General features: G+C 43.9%; 1 protein-coding gene across 13 annotated transcripts in view; it reads left to right on the plus strand.

Moving 5' to 3' along the window:
• Window positions 1-24,776, plus strand: part of LOC102097415 (protein unc-13 homolog B) — a 222,988-nt gene that overhangs the window by 80,447 nt on the left and 117,765 nt on the right. For 7 of the 13 annotated variants that reach the window (XM_065047131.1, XM_065047133.1, XM_065047136.1 and 4 more), the window contains 2 exons: window positions 8-334; window positions 2,217-2,307. In XM_065047131.1, the coding sequence (XP_064903203.1) occupies window positions 8-334; window positions 2,217-2,307 (418 nt within the window). Of the gene's footprint in view, window positions 1-7; window positions 335-2,216; window positions 2,308-23,100; window positions 24,756-24,776 lie in introns of those variants that run through there. The other 6 variants (XM_065047125.1, XM_065047130.1, XM_065047127.1 and 3 more) reach the window with 4 other exon arrangements.

Below are 24,776 nucleotides of genomic sequence, written 5' to 3' on the forward strand. Positions count from 1 at the left end.
CTCACAGCCCCGCTGGCAGTAGTAGATACGGCTCCTCTTGTAATGTCAGCCAGGGAAGCTCCCACCTAAGTGAGCTGGACCATTCTCATGAAAGCGCCCATGCCTCTGAGCAAGAAGATGATCACCAGGAAAGAGCGTCAAATCATTCCTACCACAGCTTGGGCAGCCACCAGAAGGATGGTCAGGCATGGCTCAGGGAGCAAGAGGAGCCCCGTGGCAAAGGAGAGGAGGAGAAGGTCTGTGAGACAGAGCAGAAACGCGCAGACCATTCTGCTACTAAGATACCTCTGGAGCTCGAGAAGCCCAAGGATGTTGATGCAGTGGCACAAGTGAGGTAGGTGAAACTATTACTGAGTTCTTTTCAACCAATCCAAAAAGAATTCCTGTCTTTGCCATTTTCTGGGGCAGATTATATACATTGTTCTTGCAGCCTTCTCTTAACAACTAACTTATTGTTGCTGATCTGTGAAACATCTTTATGTGCAGGACCCCTTATTTATGAGACATTGGCCAAGCTTGAATTATGTTCAGTATGTATATGAAGAGGAATGCTTGCTAGTGCTTTGAAGCCCCTTTGCTGTGTTTTCTGTGTCTGGTTTGATGAATGTAGTCTAGCCTGAAGATAGCTGCTTCCATTTCTCATGTGTGATAAGGCTCATGTGTGAGCAACCAAGAACTAACCGTAGTCATGGTTAGAGCTGCACTAGTTCCTTTCTGTAGTAGGCTACCACAATTAGAGTTAGTGTTTATGTAGTTGTAGGTTGTAGAATTACAATATGAATCGGCATGTTGCTCTGACTCAGTGTGGCAGCTTTTCTTGTCCTTGCACTTAGGCTTTCCAGGCTGTCAGCAGCATTGAAAACAGTCTTCAAAAGTATTTCAGCTAAATTTGGGTAGTAGTGCACTGGGTTTTGTACAAGTTTTACTGGAATTTCAAATTTCACTACTTAACTTTGGGGTGACTTTTTTTTTCCCTGAGGTAATCAAGTAATTGCAGCCCTTGGTGTGGATATGGTTATGCTTTCATAAGCTTGAGGGATTGTTTTCATCCGGTTTGGTTAGATCCATGGAAAGATGTCAGCCTGTCTGTACCCTTTGGAGAGTACAGATGGTGTCACTGTGCTGTGAGAGAATTAACCAGAGCGGTTCATGTGTAGGCAACCCTTAAACTAAAGATGAAAAAAGGAAAACAAGACTAGAAAAAGTGTTAAGCTGTTTTTAAACTCTGACTCACTTTCCTCTTCTCCTTACAGAGCAGCAGGAGTCTTGTCCCAGAATGGCTGGCCTATATTTGTTCATAGGGAAGGTTATCCACAGAGTCTATTTCAGGCTAATTTAGCCATCCTACTTGGATACTCCTGCATCACTGGCTCCCTTTCTCTCCACTCGCTGGCAATGCATTCCTGTCTCCATGGAGTATGCATGGAACTGAGATCTGAACATTGATCTTTGGAGCTGCACCTGGGTTAGCTGTGTAGCACTGGATGCACGTTGCTCTCAGCTATGTTTCTTTTATACTGTCAGCAGTGTGGGGTCCTTTGCAGAGAGGGAAGATGTTTGTTTTGGTGATTTGCACCTCAGCAACATAATAAAGAAGGAATGCAACCAAAGGCACAATGTGTCACGAGGTTTTACATCGTGAGTGTAAAATGTGCTGCAGGGCACTGGGATGGAGTAGTGCTGCCAGTTTCACGTGCCTTCTAGAAAAACTGTGGGAGAGCGTGGAGTGAGAATGGTGAATGCATGGGGAAAATCACAGCCGAGCCCTGTTGCCAGTGTTTCCATTGAAAAGGGGCTGTAAATTTGTAGCAGTAGGGGTGAGCAGGAAGAGGCAGTGGTTAGAAAGGACCTGCCACAGGCACGAGGATGGAAAGTCTTCCATCTGCCTCTTTGTGTGTGCAGTTATCATACCAACATGTTGGTATGCCTTGAGCCAGGTATCTTGGGCTGCTTACCTCATCTTCTGACCAATGTCATCTTACTCCTGGGACTGGATTGTTTCCTGACTTATATATTTTTCAGCTCAAAAGTTTCCATGATGGTTCCTATGTATACGGAAACACCTCTCACTTCCCAGAACATGTGCAGGGCTGTGTTGACCGGAGCCTGTTGGTCACTGCAGCTTCCAGAGATGAAGCTGCAATTGCTCTGTGTAATGCCGAGTCTTTAATGCTGCTGATGAGTGTTCCTCATATAGTGATTTCTGTTTCTTTAAGCTGCCATGGTGACAACGAGCCACCACCATTTCCTCCGGCAAGAGCCCACTGGATTAGAGCCATCAGCAAAGTTCGACTGCGGCTTCAAGAGGTAGGATGGAGTGTTGCTGCTCTCCTTCTCTCTGCTACCTGGGTTTTACATCTGTGGTTGAAGGATTCATTTCTTCTTCCTTGTAAGACACCACTTACAGTTTTGATGTTTTACAGACAAAAATTTGATCAAATGCGTTGTGTAGGACTGCAGCATGTTGTGGTGGCCTTAGAGCTGTCTAATTCTACAAAATATTTTGAACATCATTGTATGGAACTAGAGACAAATATCAGAAAATGTGCAGAGGCAGAGATATTAGCTCTGAATTTGTAAGCAGTAATAATAATGTCTAAGTCTAAATTGTTTGTGTTAAACTGTTGGAAATGAAGACTTTTTCTCAAGGCAACTTGAGGATATCTTGTTACCTCAGTAGGAGTTATATGTATTATTTGTCATGTGAAGTGTTCCTTAGGAAACTTTACATCAAATATTTTTATATGTACTAATTGAAAGTGGGTGTATAGTAAGTACTGGTATTTCCATCTCATGAAAATAAGATTTAAAAATAAATAAACTTGATTTGGGAAGTCAAAAGGAAAAGGTTGTGACATTTTCTTCAACAGTATAAACACTGTTGTTTTAGAAAACAGCGATTAAGACTCAAAAGTTGTGGTGTTTTTTATTTTTAAAGTCTTATGCTTTCATCCATCTGTATGCCTACAGAAAGACAACATATGGTGCTCATATTCTATAGATTATAAACTATTGCTTACTACCCAAAGTTCAGAGTTAATATATTTCATTTAGAAATACTGCTTTCTTCTATAGTTCTCTTCTTTTGCTCTTATAAGAAATTATTTGACAGTATCTATGCATCTATCAGTAGCAGGACTTTTCTTTCTTTCCTGGATCTGTTGCAAATTTTTAGGAAAACTGTTTCTTTCCTTTTTATTTTTTTTTTTTTTATTTTTTTTTTTTTTCATCTGGGCACCCTCTGAAATGCCATAGCAGAAATAGTTTTCCCCTTGGCTTATCTAAATTATAAATTCTTTCCCATCGAACAATTACTGTGTTTCTTCACTTCTGAACAGAAGGGATTTGGGTCAGAACCGTTTGTATGACACAGAAAGTGAAATTCAAGAACGCCGTCAGTGTCTAATAAGAAAAGCAACTTCTGTTGTGGTTTTGTAGAGCATGCAAGCAAAACATTTTAGCTCTGTGCCTTATGGAAAACAAGTGCACAAACATATGGGAAGGGACAAGAGATTCAGTGATGCCACTCCCTGGATGTCTCTGTTTTTTCTCGGAGAGTACAAGGTCCGTGAGGTGGTTCAGCATCCGTCTTTGTGTTTCTGCTGAGCTGGAAGGAAGACATGCTTTTTTGAGATGAGTGTTACAGAAGCCCCGGTTTAGTTATGGTAGCAAAATATCAGCATTTGCTTTGCCTTGATCGTTCCTAACAGCTATTGATCCAAAATCTCCTTAAAATGAAAAAACTTAAAAGATGGAGCCTTCTGGGATTCTGCTCCAGGGCTGAGCTGTCTTTGCCATCCAAAGGCGTTTCCCAGCCTCTGCTCTAGATCTCCCTTGTGCTATATAAACACATTTCTCATTATTAGGACAAGGAGTAAAGGAGCAGAACTGATTCCCTTCCTCTCTGGAACAGAGAAGGGTTGCTGCAAAGCGAGGACAAAGAGGACAAAGCCCCATTCACTCTTCTCATGTTCACTAAATGACCATTTTTCTTTCAGCCTTTTCTCGTGATCTTTTGTTTTAGGCACTCTTTAATCAGACTGGTTATTTTTCTTTATTTCTTTTCCCCACCCCCTTCCTTTGTTTTTCCTGAAGTGCAGCGTCCACAACTGAATGTAGAAACCCACCTGAGAGCCCGCTCATGTGCACTACAGAGCAGCGAAGACTTTGTTCACCAGGCTGTGATCCTGATATCCCAAGGTATCAGGAATCCTGCTGTGATGGTGCCTTTTTATCGCAGGCTAACACTGATGTGCAGTTAGCCTCTTATCCTTTCCAGAGCTGAGCTTTCTTCTGAAGCAGCGCTTTGTCGGTCGTAGCCTATGTTTGTGTTGGATTACGACTGAATATGGCTTTGCACTTGTTCTTACTGAATTGGTTTTTTTTTCACTCCTCAAGCACATTGCTGTCTATCTGTTCCTAATCTGTTATGCCTACAAATTGTTGAAATTGTATGTGAGAAGTGTTGTAGTACCCAAGCTACCAGGCTGTGTGTGACCAGAACTGCCTGAGGGACCCAGCTCGATGCATTCTTTGAGTTCGGCTATCCCGAGTATATTTTTTTCCAGTGTATGTATCTATTTTAGCAGTTTCATCCTCACCTCAGGATATAAAATTTCTACTGTTCTTCTTCTATTCTAAGACTAATTTACCTTGTTAGAGAAGTTCTACTCTTGATGAAACCATGCTTGCTGTTCTTTCTCTCCTTTTTATGTTCTAGAAGATTCACAAATAATTTGATTATTTGTTCCAGTTTTCAGTTCCCAAGAGGGGGTGAAAAAAGTCAAGTTAGCACTTTCATAATTATCTGAGTCTTCCTGTTTTTTAAGCGTAAATGCTTGCTTTATTATTCTCAGATCTTCAAGCAGATTGCCTTTTTTCAAGTTCTCAGCGCTTTGTGCTTGCCGGTGTTGCAGCCTGGTACCTGAGGATGAAGATTTATCAGCTGACTTAGAAATAACTACCTTATCTGATGGCTTTCAAATTTGTTTTCATTTACTGCAGCCTGTTTTCATAGCTGGCTAAATGTCTTATTTTCCCTTTTTAAAATAAACAATATTAATTCTGTGTGCTGCCTGACTGCAGTTGTCCCTGTCAGTGAAGACCTGAAGGAATTAAGGTGTCAAATGTTCCAGCCTTTCTGATGCCACCCAATGATAGCTTTGTCTTCCATGAGCATCAGCTGTGTATTTTTTTCATGTGTTTTCTCTGATAGGTGTTTAATTTTGCTCTTTGGCCTGTTGATTTCTTCCCTGTGCAACCATGCTTGTCCTTAAAATCTTCCTCAAGAGGACAGCTGTAGTTGGAGGTTCAAGCCTTCTGACACTGTATGTCTTTTCCTTCCTTCCTTTCACTGGGATAGCTTTGTCTTTTAATGCTGTTTCATGGACTTTTAACAGGTTCCTGAAGTCCCTGGTCCTTTAAGCCTGTTTCTCATGAGTGCTAGCCACTGAGTTTCTGATTTTTTTTTTTAATTAGTTTGTGCTCTGAATCCCATAGTGTTTTTCTACCTTGTACAATTCCTTCTAAGGTATCAGGCAGACTGATACCTGTGATGATGATCTAACTAGTGACTCTGTTGTTAGTTACAAAAGGTCATGTCTCCTTTCTCTGATCACACTATTAACATCTTCCTACCTTCTGTCATTACCTAGAAGCTTTCAAGAAGACTATCCTTCTCTTTTGTTACAGCATTTAGAGAGCTGCTTATGTCCTTAGTGTTCAAAGCAGTGCCTCCAGCTCTTTTCCGTGTTCTCCTTACTCAACGTCCAACGTAATTTCACAGATGTGTGCGGAGTTCCAGCTCACAGATCCACACTGCTGGATTCCTGTCACATAGACTACTGAAACGTTTCTTATGACTCTTAATTGTTAATGATTGGGCTGAAATTTGAAAGAGAGAAAGGAGAAAAAAAATACACCCAAGAAGTTTCCATATGTGATGTGATTATAAATCCCCTGAGCAATTCAGCCTCCTACCTGGGAAGAGATTAATATTCATGTGAATAATATACATGCATCCTACAGCACCATGAGTCAGAGAAATGTAGTATTTTAATTAAGACTTGACAGTTATAAAATGGCAAAGAAATTTGTAACTGTGCATGTTAAAAAAGCTTTGTGGTAGCATGCACTTTTTTTTTCCTTCACTTCTGCTGTTTTGCTTGTTCTCCTTGTGTTTGCAAAGAGGAGCCTTAATTATGCCAGAATCAAACTAGGGTTTTCAGTCCTGAGAGGAATGACTCAATAATTCTCACCTTCACACTGAGAACTTTGTCTACAAAGAGGAATTAATTGATAGCTTGTGTGCTGCAGTCCCTCTGTGGGAGCTTCTTTTCCAGAAGAACAAACACATAGCTATCACATCTTCAGCTCACAAGCCTCTTTAGCTGAAATAGCCTTCAGCTAGGGATGTGGCTGCGTGACTTTTAAAATCGCACAGATTTCAGTCTGAGTTTTGTGTAACACGGAAGAGTTGGCAGGCTGGAGAGGGGCAAATATTCAGTCAAACCATCAAAATGCCTCTCTTACCAGTTCTTTCAAGTATATTTAAGTATTACAAGAGGGCGTGCGGTCTGGGATTTTATCCACTTATATTGAATTTGTTTACAGGGGAGAAAGTCTAATGCACGATTTTCCTCTTCTATGTCAGGAGACTGAATGCATCAATTTACTCTTGATTTCAAAACCAAAGTCATTGCAACGACATTTCCTCTTTGTTTTTTCTTCTTCTGCATGCTATTTTATACCAATTATTGATTTTAATCTTTGTTGAATGCCAATAGTCTGTTCTTTTTGACTGCTGTGTAGCTAGATCACACTGAGATTGCAGATGTAGTTCATGGCATTGTTTTTATGGAATATGATAAGCACCTACAATGGGGAGTACTAAATGACTGATCTCTAGTTTTACAGGTACCTAGTCATATCTTCAGTCTTATTTTTCCATAGCCCATAGCTTTACAGTCTGCACTTCTGATCAAGCACCTGAAAGTACTTAGAACCATCAGTGTCTCACTTTTAAAAGCCCTGAAACAGGCAGAGTGCTGTATTGGTGATCTTGGAGTGTGAAGCCTTATTGTTATTTTGAGAAAGGAAGATATGGTGCAAACCACCACTCTGCCTTTATTTTGTAGCTGTGGGGTGACCCGAAGAGTCCTTTCTGCTAGTGAGGAGACAGCAAGGCACTAACTGGTGCCAGTTTTGATTGCTACTTCATCTGTTAGTTACCTGCCTGCCCCTATGCTCCACATGTGAATCCAGGCCCTCTGATGGGTAAAACCAGCCCAGACTGGATCAATCTTTTGAGCCAGTCACCAAAAGATTAGAAACTGTCCCTTTCCACCTCTCGTGAACTGTGCCGTCCATGCAATAGTTTACTTTTGGCATTTTATTTCCCTTCAGCTTTGTTGCCTAGGTGTCTTTTTATCAGTCCCATGAAGATGAGTAAGCTCTGCATTTTCGAAGCCTCCCACACAGTGGCAAAGAAGCAAACTGAAGCACTGCGACTCTAACAGAGTCTAACTTCTCTTTGTGCAGAAAAACTACCTCTCCGGTTATGTCTTCCTTCTTTGCTACCTGTTATGTTTTTTAAGGTTATCTTTAGCCAAAATACTGGCATTGCTAATCAATCAGAGGAAACTGAGGGGTGACCTCATTAATATTTATAAATATATAAAGGGTGAGTGTCACGAGGATGGAGCCAGGTTCTTCTCATTGACAACCAATGATTGGACAAGGGGTAATGGGTACAAACTGGAACACAGGAGGTTCCACTTAAATTTGAGAAGAAACTTCTTCTCAGTGAGGGTGACAGACACTGGAACAGGCTGCCCAGGGAGGTTGTGGAGTCTCCTTCTCTGGAGACATTCAAACCCACCTGGACATGTTCCTGTGTAACCTCATCTGGGTGTTCCTGCTCCGGCAGGGGGATTGGACTGGATGAGCTTTTGAGGTCCCTTCCAATCCCTGACATTCTGTGATTCTGTGAAACGTCACAGAGATCTGTAGAATACCCTTATACTCATGGAATCGCTGTTGTACACCAGAGGAGAGCAGGTCTGTGCAGGTAAGGTGTGATGTGAGTGTCACTGCCAGCTGTCCTGCAGACTGTCTGTTGTCAGGCAGCTGCGCTCACAATGGCAGTCAAATGCTTTCTGCTTACCTTATCTATAAAATGCATATAGAACCATAGAATCATTTTGGTTGGAAAAGACCTTTAGGATCAGTGAGTTCAACTGTTAACCTAACACAGCCAAGTCCACCTTGAAAACATGTCCCTAAGAACCTCGTCTACATGTCTTTTAAACACCTCCAGGAATGGTGACTCCACCATTTCCATGGGCAGCCTGTTCCACTGCCTGACAACCCTTTCAATTAAGAAATTTTTCATAACATCCAACCTGAACCTCCCCTGGCACAAACTGAGGCCATTTCTTCTCTTCCTGTCACTTCTTACTTGGGAGAAGAGACCAACACCCTCCATGCTACAACCTCCTTTCAGGTAGTTGCAGACAGTGGTAAGGTTTCCCCTCAGCCTCCTTTTCTCCAGGCTGAACAGCCCCAGTTCCCTCAGCTGCTCCTCATCACACTTGTGCTCCAGACCCTTCACCAGCTTCCTTTCCTTCTCTGAACTCTCTCCAGCACCTCAATGTCTTTCTTGTAGTGAGGGACCCAACACCGAACCCAGGATTCAAGGTGCGGCCGCACCAGTGCCCAGTACAGCGGGATGATCACTGCCCTGGGCCTGCTGGCCACACTAGTCTTGATACAAGCCAGGATGCTTCTTTTCACATCCTTTAAGGATTGCACAACAATAATTATTTCAAAAATATTTAAATACAAAAGTAGTGAAGATGTTCCACTATGTCCCCATCATAATCTTACTTCCCTGTGTTGCATCTGAGTTTGCAGACTGGAAAGTCTGGTGGGACTCCCCAAAACCCTTCACAGCGTTCCCAAGGCACCTTTAGCGGTGGGGTTGTTCCCTGGTGCTTGGACAACTTGTGTCTGTCTCTTCTGGTAACCTCTCTGTGAGCAAGTGTCCTGCTGACATACTGTACTGAGAGGGGGAAAAAGGTCCTTTCATCTCCAAGTGACTTAAGTAAGGTATCTGCATATTCAGATCGGTTTGGAATAAAATGTATGTTTATTTATCCTTACTGAGATTCTCTGAGACCTACTACTGTTTTTTAACCTGCTTTGAAATAAATGTCAGCAGTTATGTTACAGCAAAGACATAATTATTTGTATGTACATACAATAAATAGTGTTGTGCCTTCATTAGCTGCTGTAGTGATTTTTGAGTATCTTTTTGATACCTCCAGTGGGAAAAATTAGCAGGCTTGTAGTTTTTAGAGTAATTATGCTAAAATTAAGAGAAATGTTCTTTTGTAGAGCAACATGCTGGTCAGAAATGCTTTTCATAATGACCAGGCAGCTAGGACCGTGTTCAGTAGCTAACAGCATTTTGTGCAAGCTTCGTTGAACATTTCTCTATACTGACACTGGATTTCTATTCACCTCTGCTAAAGAAACAGTTTTGGTGTTCACGGTCCGTATTCCCCAGCACAGAGGACATCTGGCCCCTTCAGTCACAACGAAGTTCCTCCATACCTTCTTGTTGCTGGTGAGAAAAACCCAAGCAAGCTTGTGGAGTTTTCTTAGTCACAACAGGAGTTTGCAGAGTGGATAGCTAACTTTCCTGTAATGCTGTTCTACTTTTAGTCTACTTTTCACTGCAAGCCTCCCGTGGGATTGCAAGGCCAGTGGTAGCCTCCATGAGAAGGAAAAGAATCCTGACATGCTATTTCCTTTCCTGTTCTAAAGTAGTATTCAGGACTATAGCTTTGCTTCTCTAGTTTTGTATCATAAACTCTGCTTATCAGGAGTCAAAACTGAAGTCTTTGAACGGGAATCTCAGTGTAATTTACTTTTCTTCCAAGGTTTATCTCTCTGGTTTCCTTGAAGGGAAGGAAGGTGTTTGTGCAATATCTGGGATGTAGTTTACAAACATGGGATGTTCCACAAACAGGTGCATCTCTTACTTTGTGTCAGCACTGCACATTAAGTTCAGGTAATCCAGTCTGGCTGAACCGTATGCTTATCTGACCTGTGGTAGTGACGGTACTGGGATGTATGTGAATAGTCTGCTGTTTTATCTCCTTTTTTATACTTAAAACGTTTCACGTGTGTTTGACTTCTGGAGTGAAGCTGGACAGAAAGTGTTTGCTACTTTTGCAAAGTGTTGGGGGGTTTTGGTGTGGGTGGGGGCTTAGACTTTCTGATTTTGACTTTTTGAGATTGACTTTTCGAGATATGACAGATGGGAGGCATCTCTGTATAGAAGAGACAGCACTTTAAGCTAGAATATATGTAAAGTGTGAAGAGGACACCAGCTCCTGATCTAAACTGTGTGATACTGAGGTTTTAAATGAGCTTTCCCATGGTTTAGGAAGGTGCACTGGCTGGTAAGCTGTAACACTGTTCTAGGGAATGCTTCTTCCCTGAACTTTCTGTCCTGTTTGGACATGTTAAACGAGAGAAATATTCCCGTTCAAATTCATCACGGCCTTGTAAAACAGATTTTGGTTCTGACAGTTGGTGTTTTCTGAAGAAAAAGGTGTCTTAGTCACCCTCCTTCCTCTCCATGGAAGTTGTACCTCTGATCGCAGAGCAAGATGTGGGTGGCAGCAGTGGGCTGGCAATGCGGATAGATGACCTATGTCTTGTACATCTCCTAGGTTCCCAATTAGCCTACGTACCCAGAATTGTTGCTATATTTTTTTTTTTTGTCTCTGGCATCGTTTCTCTTAGGCAATCTGGTCACAGCAATTTCTGTGTTTATCTCCAGAAGTGACTTGCATGTTGCAGGCTGACAGAACTGTTAATGTGCACGGAGCATCTCTGAACTGGGATGAACCACAGAAGCTCTTTTGCTCTCTCTGGTGCTGCCCAGCTTGCGTTCACATTTGTACCAAGACTCCTCCAAACACTTTGTTGAGCAAGTGCTTGTCTTTTCTGAGGACCTGCTGCAGCAGTTGTCTGAAGCTTTCTGGAGAGATGGAACCTGGGGTTTTTTTTTTGAGAGTTGGAGCCAAGGCAGCTGTTGCCACCTTGTGCAAAACTCCCCTTTTTGTCCCCTGTTTTGGGGATGTAATGGCAGAAAGAATTATGGCAGTGTGCTCTGTTAATAGAGGTTTGTATCTGATGTGGCGTAGGGTAAAGAAACCTGTGGTGTCCTGACCACCTCAACTTGCCACTGGCACATGGTGCTGATCAGTAGAAACTGACTTGAATCCAGCATTGGAGTAAATCGGTTCCTCCTGCTCAGAATAGGGGTGCAATGGGAGAGGTGGGTGGGGGGACTCCTACCTGCCACATACGCAGCCCTTAAAAATAGCGTTGGCTGTTGGGAGAGCCAGACTTCACACTCTTATTTTTAAGGCTCTGTGTGGGAGGAGGGGATATTTCCCAGTGTTGTGTATTACTGAAGCAATCTGTACAAGAAATGCTGCACTGGGGAGATAGAAATGAGCTTTGGCTTATAAAGCACAAGACTCGGGGAAAAGAGGAGCTAACCAGCACTGGCTGAGAGCATCACAAATGATGCATTAACTATTAGTGAATTCTTTGAATAATATCATAACTTCACAGAAAAAAAAACAGTAGGCCAGAAAAAGGGGTTTGCCCCATGACAATTTTGTCTTTTTAGTGCTGTTCTTCTTTCGCTTGTTTCTGTTTTTCCAAACTACATGGTTACACAGCTCGTTTAGATGTAGGGCAGGGTTAGCTTGCCTGGGTTTTTTTGGAGGTAATGTTTGGAGTTGTGTAAGGGTTGTTACAGATGGAGTCTTCCAGTGTGGTGTATCTAGGTTTAAGTAAGATGATTGCTTTTCCTCCCTGCCCCCCATTGTAAAAATGACATTTGGAAGTCAAAATGCTGTTAATAATGCTTAATGTAATGCCTGAAGACAGCAGGACTCCAGTTCTGGCTGCTGCTAGGTAGTGTGCAAAATACAGTAACATTTCTGTTTTCTACACATTTTAATGTCAATGATTTCATGAACTCAAGCCACTTGAAGGTCTTGCGGTTCAGCAAATGAGTGGTTCCCATTAGGATGTAGGTCTTGCCATGTGATAAAAGAACTTTGCATTCAGACTCCTTTATTGACATCCAAACAGGTTTTTTAAGCCGTATCATGGCCACCAACATGTTTTCTACTGTCTTCTCATATTTAGAGTCTAAACAATTTTGTGACATTATGGAGGGCTGATCAGATTGAGCCTGATCTGGGTCAGGCTGTGGGTTCATTTCCATTGCTGTGATGGTTCACCACTGGCACTTTCAAAATGGCCCTTTGGTGGTTCCCCTTTGGCTTCATTAGAAAGCTGTCAGATGTCACTCCAGTCTTCAAAAAGGGCAAGAAGGAGGACCTGGGTAGCTATAGACCGGTCAGCTTCACCTCCAACCCTGAGAAGGTGATGGAACAACTTATCCTTGGTGCCATCTCAAGGCATATCAAGGATAAGTGGGTAATTAACGGCAGTCAACATGGCTTCACCAAGGGGAAGTCATGCTTGACCAGCCTCATAGACTTTTATGAGGACATGACCAGGTGTATACATGATGACAAAGCAGTGGATGTGGTCTGTCTTGATTTCAGTAAAGCATTTGACAGTCTCCCACAGTATCCTCACAGCTAAACCGAGGGAGTGCAGTCTGGACAATCGGGTAGTGAGGTGGACTGTGAACTGGCTGAAGGGAAGAAGCCAGAGAGTCGTGGTTAATGGGGTGGAGTCCAGTTGGAGGCCTCTGTCGTCTAGTGGAGTCCCTCAAGGGTCAGTACTTGGACCAGTACTATTTAATACATTCATCAGTGATTGGGACGAGGGAATAGAGTGCACTGTCAGCACGTTTGCTGATGACATGAAGCTGGGAGGAGTGGCTAACACGCCAGAGGCTGTGCTGCCATCCAGAGACCTGGACAGGCTGGAGAGTTGGGTGGGGAGAAATTTAATGAAGTATAACAAGGGCAAGTGAAGAGTCTTGCATCTGGGCAGGAACAACCCCAGGTTCCAGTATAAGCTGGGGAATGACCTGTTAGAGAGCAGTGCAGGGGAAAGGGACCTGGGGGTCCTGGTGGACAGCAGGATGACCATGAGCCAGCACTGTGCCCTTGTGGCCAGGAAGGCCAATGGTACCTGAGGTGTATTAGAAGAGGGGTGGTCAGTAGGTCAGAGAGGTTCTCCTTCCCCTCTGCTCTGCCCTGGTGAGACCACACCTGGAATATTGTGTCCAGTTCTGGGCCCCTCAGTTCCAGCAGGACAGGGAACTGCTGGAGAGAGTCCAGTGCAGGGCAACAAAGATGATGAAGGGAGTGGAGCATCTCCCGTATGAGGAAAGGCTGAGGGAGCTGGGTCTCTTTAGCTTGGAGAAGAGGAGACTGAGGGGTGACCTCATTAATGTTTATAAATATATAAAGGGTGAGTGTCAAGAGGATGGAGCCAGGCTCTTCTCGGTGACAGCCAATGATTGGACAAGGGGTAATGGGTGCAAACTGGAACACAGGAAGTTCCACTTAAATACGAGAAGAAACTTCTTCACAGTGAGGGTGCCAGAGCCTGGCCCAGGCTGCCCAGGGAGGCTGTGGAGTCTCCTTCTCTGCAGACATTCAAACCTGCCTGGACACCTTCCTGTGTAACCTCATCTGGGTGTTCCTGCTCCGGCAGGGGGATTGGACTGGATGAGCTTTTGAGGTCCCTGCCAATCCCTGACATTCTGTGATTCTGTCTGTGATAAAGGTGAGACCAGTTCCACCTCTTCTTTTGAATCTGTAAGGAAATGCCTGCAGCCTCTCCTGGCAGTCTGTGATCTGGGTTTGTAACATGCATCCTCTGCTGAAAGACGCTCAAGAACATGAAGGTATTGGATATTCTCTTCTGGAGGGAGAGTTTTCTGAGCGCACTGACGGTTTCATCCTTTGTGTGCTATGAAACTAGAGATAATTTAGTCATAAAGCTGGGGTGAAATCCCAAATGTAGCTTGAGATTCTTATCTGTCACTCAGACATGCTCATGCCAGATGCTGGAAGGGCTGTGACAAGTCTGAGTGATAATTTACTGGGATGCCACAGGCAGCAGTTTCTTGCTCTACAGGGTGGCTGGTGCCTTCAGGCTTGTGGGACGGTTTGGTGTTGGGTGGTACCAGTGCTCCTCTCTGGCATATGGGACTATCCTGTTAAAAACAGAAGGGTCCTGGTTAATCTGCTGCTGCACGTTGGATCGGGAAGAGAGAAGGAAGGGCTCTTCTGAGTAACTGTAGTCTGCCCTCACTAGTGCGTGAGGCTGTAGGAATAACTGGGAAAGAAAGTGTTACTTCCTGGGAAATGGGAAATTAGTAAAAACACTAATTGCATGCTGCTTTGTACTCTGTGCTGTGCTGTGGCAGACCAGGTGGGCAGAAGGTCTAATCTGCCTGTATTTCTGTAGTATTTCTAATATGCTGTGTAGGAGCCCAGCAAATGGCAGAATCACACAATGGTTGGGGTTGGAAGGGACCTCTGGAGGTCATCCAGTCCAACCCACCTGCTAAAGCAGGTTCACCAGAGCAGATCACACAGGAGTGTGTCCAGGTGGGTTTTGAATGTCTCCAGAGGAGGAGACTCCACAGCCTCTCTGGGCAGCCTGTTCCAGGGCTCTGGCATTCTCAAAGAAGTTTCTCCTCACATTCAGATGGAACCTCCAGTGCTTCAGACTGTGCCCATTGCCCCTCATCCTGTTGTTCAATACCACTGAAAAGAGTCTGGTCCCATCCTCTTGATACCCACCGTTGGGATATTTATAAACACTGATGAGATCCCCTCTCGTCTTCTCTTGTCTGGGCTGAACAGACCCAGCTCTCTGACTCTCCTCATAAGAAAGATGCTCCAGACCCCTCAGCATCTTTGCAGCTCACTGCTGGATTCCCTCCAGTAATTTCTTGTCCTTCGTGAACTGGAGAGCCCAGGCTGGGACACAGAATTCCAGAAGTGGCCTCCCCAGGGCAGCATAGAGGGGGAGGATTTAAAGAAGATGGGAACTATTGCAGAAATCAGAGAATAACCTGGATAAACCTGTATAACCTACACGGAAGTGGAAGAGAGGACACTGTGGTGGTTCTGGGAGCAGAGGTGCTGAGGACATGTGAGATGAGACCAAACAAGCGTGACTCGGCTCAGCAGACTAGAAGCCTAGAGTGGATGTTGCTGCCATGTACTAATAGAGCATGGGAGTAAATATTGGCAAGTTTACAGCTCTTTAAGCTAAAGGTTAATGTTAGCACAAGAACAGAAGGGTATAAGCTGGCTATGAACAAACTCAGGCTAGAAATCAGAAAGTGATTTTTCTAATTGTTAGCCGGCAGCTTCCAAATGGGTTCCTTTGCCCTTTCTGTTTCTAATTAATCTAAAAATGGGCCTGTTTATGAAAGCTATTATATGACAGCCGCCCGTGGGAGCAAAGAATGGGTCTTCATCACCCAGGAAGCCTCTAAGTGGGCTGTGAGAAACGTCCGTGGAACCACCAGCCCCGTAACTATTTTTCGTGGCGTGGCCTCCCCGTGTTCACGCTGCCCACCCGCCTGCCTTTGCTGCCGAGCTCTGACGCCTTGCAGGACCCTGTGGGCTTGGAGCACAAACGGGGATGTGTGGGAGAGCGATTAGCTACGTAGATGCTGTCAGTGAAGGAAAATTGTGAAAATTATATCGCATGTCCTCTTGGATTGGTGGCTTTTCCATGCGGTTGCGCAGCAGATACGAAGGATGCCAGCCTGCACGAGGGGTTTCTTGAAGAAGGGTGGTTATTAGTGATTTATCCTTGGTAATGAACCTGTCACAGATACAATTTTGTTTTCTGAAATACGTTCAAGCGGTAACAGTGTCAGACAATATGGTGTAGTTTGTAAACAGGTTTTAAAAATTCCCTGTGGTATTCAGATTGCTTATTTAGACAGTAAGTTGCAATCGAGCCTGTAGTCATTGCAAGTTTTTAAAAGCTGAGAGTGGAAAATTATTTTCTAGGAAAGCCTGAAAAGCACCAGAGTATAAAGACAAAATCTGTGATGTGTTCTGAGAGATAACAGCTATCCAGCTGGAAGGAAATTTAGATTTAGCCTTGAACTGATTAATCTATTTAGCTGCACTTCCATCAATACTTTAAGCTGTTTCATACAAGAATATATAAAATACAAGAGAAAATTGCTTTATGTAAAAGATTATTTTAACCATCTGGTTCTTATTTTTGTTAATGAGTCAAGATTCACCTTGTATTTTAAGATAACACACACATTTTTAAGAAACTGTTATTGAGAAACTGAGAGTGCTAAATTTTACTGCAATTTATTTAATTTGTTCAGTTTTATTCAGTGTATCATGTTAGTGCAGCAGGTTGAAATGTATGCAGGTGTTCTTGTGATACCTCTTGTAGGGGGTACTTGAAGGATCCAGTTTTGTCTACACAAAAATCTATAGACTGGCTGATACATTCACTCTGAATTTTGTTATGCCTAAACTAAGGAAGTTAATTAGAAGCAAGTGCAACTCTCCTTCATATTTGTGTGATATGGATGCATGTTACTCATCCTAATTAAGTCACTCTATTTTTAGCTCACGGTAGTAATAGCTGGTTAATATACGAATGTGTACAGCTGCCAGAATTGTCCCGTTCTCCTGCTGTCTTTGAATCTGTTTCTCCCCAGTTCTGGTGGAGGTGGACTGGATTCTGTGACCCGAGAGCACAGAGCAGAGGCAGTGACTGGAATGACCCCCTAACCATCCCTGTTCAGTATTTGGGTGCATTTTGCCCAAATTGTGCTTGTTCCTCCCATCACAGACTTGCCAAAGGGGCTGACTGGCCTCTCAATCATTTAGGTCAGCCACCTAATCAAAATCGAGTTTGTAGAGCAATTTTTGTCCCATTGCAGAGGCTTTATAAATCCAGTCATTTTCAATTGTTTTGCATTATATTTCCTCCCCTGTCTCTCCTAATAAGGGGAGCAAACTGACTGGGTTTCTAGATCCAGTTAATTCAGGCCCATTTTGTAGAGCTTGTCAAATGCCTTGACTGGAGGTGTGAAAGCTGTGTCTGGGCTTATTAATACTGGTGTGATTGCTGGAGCTGACTTTGACTGTGGTGTGGCACTGCCTGCACTAACAGTGTCCTCAGAGACTGACAGAGGCTTATATGTCATTCATAACAAGTATTTATGGGGTATTTTGGTTCATTAATCAACTGCTGCCTTCTGCGGGGAATACAAATGTACGAAATTATTCCTACCTGCAGAGAAAATCATATTATTTAAGTCAGGAGTCACAAAGTTGTAGGTAGGATAGTAAAAAATATTATTTCCCTGCCTTTTGAAACTTAGCATATCTGTAGCAAAGGGTGAAGGAAGTGCCAGCAGAGGAAGCAATCCATCAGCAGAGGTAGCTGGGCATTGCCTCATACGGTTATTAGTTGTTATTCTGCTGCCACGCTGTTATATGATGCTGGAAAAGCCGCGGTAGTTTTTGAAAAGGGTTTTCCTGTTGCCTCTCCCTGAGATTCGTTAATTGATTTCTGGTTATTTGGTTTAAGATGCTGGAAGCGAGACATCGGAGCAGTAAGTGAAGTAGCTGGAAGCCAGACTTCATAGTGTTTGATATGCTCCAAAGTCAAGCACTCTGGAAAGTCAGGCTGTCACCTTGAGATGGCTGTCCAAATGGAGAAGGTCTTGATCTGACTCTGCTCTCGTTCCTCTCTTGTAATGGGGACTTTTTCACTTCACAGTTATGCTATGAAAACACCAATTAATGCTTGAATTAGTTGAGTAATATGGTGATGAGTGCAAAGAGCACTCCTTACTCCACTGCATGTGGTGATAGAGCCTGGGCTTTAAAACAAATAATGCATCTGGTTGTGCTTTGAATAACATGCAGGAAATGGTATTCAATAGTTTCTTGTTCCATGAGCAGCAGGACACCCTCTCTGCTCACTGAGAACGGAGTTTATCACCAACTGGAGAAGGAACCATCTTTCACTTCATACTGGGTGCTACCGTGCGGGATCAAGGCGCTGAATTCCTGTAGCCAAATCCCTATACATCGGACCTACCTTTTGCAGAATGCATGAGCAGTTTTGTCAGAGAGCGTTTCCCTGTCCTCACTGTCAACCTCAGGTAGGAAAACACACTCTACAGTGTTGAACTAAGCTGTTGTCTTGTGGACAGCTGGGTTGTCATGCAGACCAACCGTGGGGAGCAATGCAACCTCGACTTTTGTCACTAGAGAAGTGAACCCCAGGGGGTGACAGTCCTGAGCCGACACCAGGGTCTCTAGTAGCCAAGGCAAGGCTGCGATACATTGGTGCCTGTTAGCAGGTGTGTGTGTTACCATGTGGTTTCCTGCCTGAGACAGGTTCTGAAATGATATCGCTACGGAGCAGTAAAACAGAGACCTGGGCAGTATGTGAAGAGATTAACTAGACCATCTGTTTTCTTCAAAATCATCACTGATAAATGCATGTACACCCTCTGTTAAAACTTCCAGGAATAGAGATTTTGTAGTTTCCCTTGACAATCCATGCTCACTTAGGTTTTAAAGCTTTTCCAGATGCGTAACCTAGCTTTCCACTGCTGCAAGTTAAGCCTGTTATTTCTTTATCTGTATTTACAATAGAAATGCTGACTAGTTTACTTCGCCTGTGCTTGCTTCAACTAGTTCGTGTTTGGAAGCTGTTAGGCCTTCCTGAGGTCTGCATTTCACAACATCTGCAACTTATCCTTCCCATTTTTCTTGATCAAAAAGTAATTACAGCTGTGAGTGTATAATTTCAGGTTTTTCCACCCCCAGTACATGTCTGTGCTTGGATGCCTTTGCATTTTAGTGGTGCTGATTACTTAATTAGATGTGCAATTAAGACATTGATTGTAATTTTCCAATTTTATGAAATATCAAATCCTTATGTTTCGGATGCCAGTAGGAGGCACAGAGATGTAATTTGAAGGAGGAAGCAGCAGAGGGAGAGTTTTCTCTGCTATAATGCTTCCTCACTGCCTGTTGACCTTAGGTACTCAAGCTGACTCTAGTTTAAAAGCCAGGATAATAGCTGTTTTTGGCATAGGGGCAGCGAGCTGGTGAAATTTTTGAGTCAGCTGCATTGCAGAGGGCAGCACAGATTTACTAAGAGTCCATCTTCTACTTCTTGATTAAAAGTGGAGAATGACAATTAGGCTAGAGAAAGGCTCCCGTGCTTTCGGATGGGCAGCCAAAACCCAGGAGGAGCTTGGGGGGCATTCTGTTGTTTTCAGGAGCAAATTTAAGGAAGGTTTTGTGTATGTTATTACTGGGGCACAAGGAGACAACGTGCTACCCTGGAGCCTGTCACCTGAGACAGCTTTGTTTTTAAAGTCTCGCTCTGATTTTGAAGGCTGGTCTGGGCTGTGGTGAAGCGGGGTGGGCACTGCCTCGGCGGTGGCTTCTGAAAGGACCATGGTGTCTTGAAGGTAAGGCTTGTTTGTGCCATGGAGTGGCTGGAACTTACTGGGTGAGGAGTAAAATAGCCTTTTCTGTGAAGCACTGCATTTTGTATTTGGTTTTGAGAAGTGTGAACATCCACGTGTAACAAGAAAGGGGCAAGCAGTTTAGCCTACGCATTTCAAGGGTTTCCTTGCATCCCTTAGGAGAGGCTTTGTCTGTTGTTGCGAGTGATGGTGATGATTATAGACAAACCAAGTGGAGGATGACTTTAATCTGAGCTTTTCTGACTTTACGACCAACACTCCCTTAAGGATTTGCACCCTAAAAACCGCCATGTTCAAGTAGATCTGTTCTAGCCCTGGGGTGGCAGCAGCAGGGTCAGGGGGATGGAGCTGGCAGGACTCACAGCAGGCGTCTCTAAAGTCTCTCATCAATACCTGCTTGATAAAGATTGGCCTAAACTGTGAAGTGTGAAGATTCATAGCTCTGCGAAAATGTTAGTGCTGTGTTATCTAATTTTTTCATTAACCTTATAAAAGTCCCACTACTTGAATCCCACTGCATTCTTGGCCTTGGAAATATCCTTTACTCCCAGGCTATGTGAAAGCCTTTCCTTTTATTAGTTCAGAAATGTTCCTGTCTCAGGGTTCAGCAGACATCTTTACAGTCAAATAATGTTAACATCTGGAGCGTAAACATCTTTCATATGAAGACAAGCCAGTGGTTTGGTCTCAGCTGTTCACAACAAATGGACTTATGTTGCCTGTCTTTGAAAGGTAACCAGTCCTAGTACCTCCAATCTTTCGCCGTTTTTTCAACGTGTCTGTGCTACTATTGTTGTCTTTCTGTCAACATGGGAGGAAAAAAAAAAATCGCTTTTTCAGGAGCGAAAACTTTTGGGAAAGATTGTTTCCTTCCTTTTCTTCAAGTGCTTCAAGGCCAGTGTTGGGCAGTTTCCAGGGTGCTGTAGCAGGGAGCTGTGCTTTTGTTCCCTCCGGAGCTTCCAGGTTGCCCTTGCTCCTTGCCTTATCCTTTCCTAAGGGGAAAAGAAAGAATCAGTGCTTTGAGTGACGCTGTGTTTAAAGAAACTTGCTCTTTCGCCTAAAGGCAACATCTTAAGCATATATTTCGTAAGTGTGTTCTGGAGCTATCATAATGACAGAATCGTAATGACAGGAACCATTGACGGGGTAGTTTTAAATGCCTTGAAATATACAGTCTTGTCTCTTCCAGGGTTCTATCTCAGCATCTCTGTTCAGGTTGTGGTGATGCACAGCTCCTCAAAGCCTGGTATTCAGTGAGGGCAGCTGTCAAACAGCAGGACATCGCTGCCTTTTCATTAACATTTCAGTCTTTAGACTGCTCCTTGATTTGATCTTCTTGTGGCTTTGAAGAAGATAATAACGAGCACGTTTTCACTGCTGAATCAAATGATAAACTTTACGCTGGGTATTTGAAGTTTCAAGGTCTAATGCAGCTCTGAACCCAAACTATCTTACTGACAACCTTGTCTTCAGGGAAATGTGGCAGGCAGTTTCATTTGGGACAAATGACTTTAAATTTTCGTCCAGTGAAACAAATAAAAAGTTATTTTAGAGAGCTCTTGTGTCAGAGATGTCTGATGCCATTAAACCTGAGTGTGAGTTGCACAGTTTATCCCTGCTGTTCCAGATAAGCTCTCTCCATTGACTCTTTCCCTCTTCTGTCTTGACCTTTGCCCCTTATATGTCTTTATTTCGTCTCTCTCTGTTACGTTCTTACCCTCCATTTTAGATATCTCCCCAGTTTTATGCTTTCCCAAGAGCCAAGACACTAGAAATGTTCTTCCTGCAGGGAGAAGGAACGTGAGCGTGGTAAAGGGAGGAGCAGGATGTGTGCTCGAAGCGTACTCATTTTCCTTTGGTTAATCCACTCGTGCTCGTGAAGGAATTGCTTACTTTTACAATTTTATCAGTAATTCAGTACTTCACAGGAAGTTGGAATGAAATAGATAATGAGGATTAAAAAAGAAGAAAGGGTGATGTATACCTCGCAGACATCAAAGCATTTGGCCTATATAGCTGAGCCTGGCTTTATCAGTTTTAATAATTCCCTGCTGGCTCAACCTAAAATTAAAATCTGTTGGTGAATTAAAGAATCGCAGTAAGAAGTATTTAAATTTTTAAGTGGAAGTTTATTTCTCTAGTAGAAGGCAAATAACTCAATGCTCTGAGCCTTAAGGTAAAGCACACTCTCATAGGCTTTTTTTTAGATGCAAGTTGTGCCTATTTTCCCAATTCTGAATTATCTTCATTATTTCAGCAAACAAAACATCCCTGAAAAACAGCCTTTCTCAATATCCTGTCTATTAGGTGCGGGTTTTTAAATATTTGAAAGGTACAGTCTTCTTTGCTTCTGAGGGCACTTGTGTTTTGTCTTTTCTTGGCCACATTTTTCTTTCTAGCTCCTTGTGAGCTGTGGTGAGGACTGTGATGTTGTCCAGCACTTAATTGCTCATGACCTCCATCAGTGATGTCTCATGTCTCTTACAAGGCAGCCACGGGAGTACTGGGATTTTATGTGGCAGTGCTTGGAAATCTGCACAGGCTGTTCGGATCTCAAGAGCTGTGGCTGGAGGATAGTGCTTGGCCCCCGTGCGTGTTTGGCTTGGCTGTGCTACTGTCTGATGTTGATGGGCAAAGACCAAGGAGGGAAGAGATGTGAAGGACAGAGGCAGCGATGGTGAGACTGCATTGGATGGATGCACTTTGTGGTGGGGTCTTTGGAAAAAGTAAGGCATGTGGAAGCCTGGGAGGCTGTCTTAATGCATGCTTCAGGTGCTAACAGAGACTTAATGTAAATGAGAAAGTATTGTCTGATGGATGCTTAATATTTTTTTTAAGCTATTGCTGTAAGAGAGACCCCTGGCAAAGTCTTCTTTGTCTTATTAATGTGCAGAGCTTTGAAGATGCAAAGTGCCGCACAAATCCTGGATTGCATTTTTATTCTCTCAGCTGGGCAGTCTTCATCCTTATGTGGATGAATTTGATACGGAGCTTCGCCTCTGAGCTCAAGTGCTATAATTGGTGTGTTCAGCAGCAATCATCTCTGGTGCAGCAGAGCTCAGTGCCCTCCGTTGGGTAGGAGCCCTGTCGTCCTGGCAAGGTGCAAACATATAATGAGAAACTTGGGGTCAGACTCTTAAAATCATTCAAAGCTACAGCACTTCTGAAAATCTGACCTGTGGTCCCTGCCCCTGCAGCAAGAGAAAGAGCAGAAAAGACGGAGGGTTTTCTGGAGGATACGAGTGACCAAAGAGGAACGCCAACCTCACAGGAGGTCTGAAAGGAGGTCGGTGGCCTGATTTCTGTGCTGTGGCTGCACATGGAAAGAGCAGGGGGCTTACTGTTCACTGGTGGTGCTGCTGAGACAAAGTACTGAGAGCCATGGCATTAACCTACCTGTAATCACAACCTGTGCTTACATCCATCAAACAAGTGAGCTGGTGGGAACACCGGCATGGTTGTCGTCATCTGGCACTTCAGCGGGGTCCTGGGATGGAGCTGTGGGATTGGGGGTAGAAGGTGGCATGGAAAATATCCCACGCAGCGCAGGCGGCCCTGATGACATAGTGACGCTTATGGAGGAAGCAGTGAATAAAAGTTGATATTGGTGTAGGTAAGAGATTGGAGGGGAAGTACCATTCACAGCAAGGCTGGCTCACGAGGAGGTAGGAGGTATTTGAGCAGATGGGACGGTAGTGGCATTTCCACAGCTAAGTCATATAGGCCTCTTCAAAAACCCACCCCACACTGCGAAAAGACTGTTTTGAAATATGCAGTGAGCTGTCCTTGAGCAAAACCAGGAAATGTGCACAGCTCCCATGCACTGCCTTTGGTGCTAAAGGCAGAGAAACAGCATTTGGGAAGGAGGTGGGTGCTTGTGTTGGGTGCATGAAGAAGGGAGACAGGATGAAGGGAGCATTTGTGAAAGGGAGGATGTGAACGGGGACCAACTGGCCAGGAAGATTTTCTTAGCAGCAGCGCGTTGGATGCCCCCGAGGCAGCTTGTGGGGCAAATGAAATGGTGCCTGTAATTCAGGCAGTTCTTGCAGGATGAGTGACTGCTGCTGCTCGCTCCCAGGAGAGAAGTGTCGGTACAACGTGAGTGGATCTGATTCTGTGCACAGCACTTCTGCAGTCATTCTTTTATGTAACAATGTGACTTTTATTTTTGGGAAACGCGAGATCAACGGGTGTTCAATCCCCCACACTCCTAGCAGAACCGGTGCAAGTCCTCCTTGGAAACTGGATGCGATTCATTTCAGTGAGGGCATCGCTGAATCTTGTGGGTTAGCTGAGGAGTGAGCTGGGTGATATAAAAATAAACATCTATATCAGAGCTGAGCGAAGAATCTTCCCGGAGCTGGTTCATTATGTTGAGTCCTGGGCTTTTTTCCCCAGCCCCCCTGCTCCGCAGTCCTGCAGGATGCCAGGAGTCAGGCACAGTGCTTTTCCAGCACGGATCGGCACGCTGCGCTGCGCTGCCTGCTCTCCCCGTGCCGAAGGAGTGCGTTTTGCCTTTAGTCAGATTGGCTCCATCCGTTCGTATTTCCTCCTGAATGGATAATAAAGTGGGGAATCGTTTCGAGGCGAGGAGTGTTGGTGCGCGAGCGGAGCGGGGCGGCTGCGTGTGTGAGGAGCGAGGCAGTGAGCAGCTGACGAGGAGGAGTAAAGTAGCAGTAGCTGCACAGCTTTCTCTCTGCCTCTGAAGTACAATATTTTCTGTTGAGTCACAACTGAAGAGAAGGACAAAGTTTTAACTGTACTTGGTACTGCCTGGCAAAGGGAAAAGATGCGCTGTGCTGGTGAACTGAAGAATTTCTCTTGAGGGATACTCCTGGAAGCCGACAGGATTTCTGCAGTTTTGGCTTTTACATTCGTTGGCTTCTGCTGCTTTTTGGATTTTTAGTAGCTGTTTGCATTTTTTTTTTTTCTCTTCAAAACATGCATTCAACTTTACGTGATTTCTTATCCTAGTGCTGCCGTGGAACGGAATACTCTCGGTGCCTTTAACGTTTCTTCCCCCAGTACCTGCGATGGGACACCAACAATATGTTGATAATCTCCGTAGTGAAAGTTCATTGTGTGGTGAACCTTTAACAAGATTAGGAATCCTTCAGGACTTGTCTTTCCTATGAGAACAAGCTGTTGTATTCTGTAGTTTTCTATTCTATAAATTTCCTTTACATTTTAACCTTTTATTTTATTTTGAAGCAACGAGGTAAGTGAATGATTGGAACAA

The sequence above is a fragment of the Columba livia genome, chromosome Z (genome assembly GCF_036013475.1).
Source record: "Columba livia isolate bColLiv1 breed racing homer chromosome Z, bColLiv1.pat.W.v2, whole genome shotgun sequence".
Taxonomy (NCBI): Eukaryota; Metazoa; Chordata; class Aves; order Columbiformes; family Columbidae; genus Columba; species Columba livia.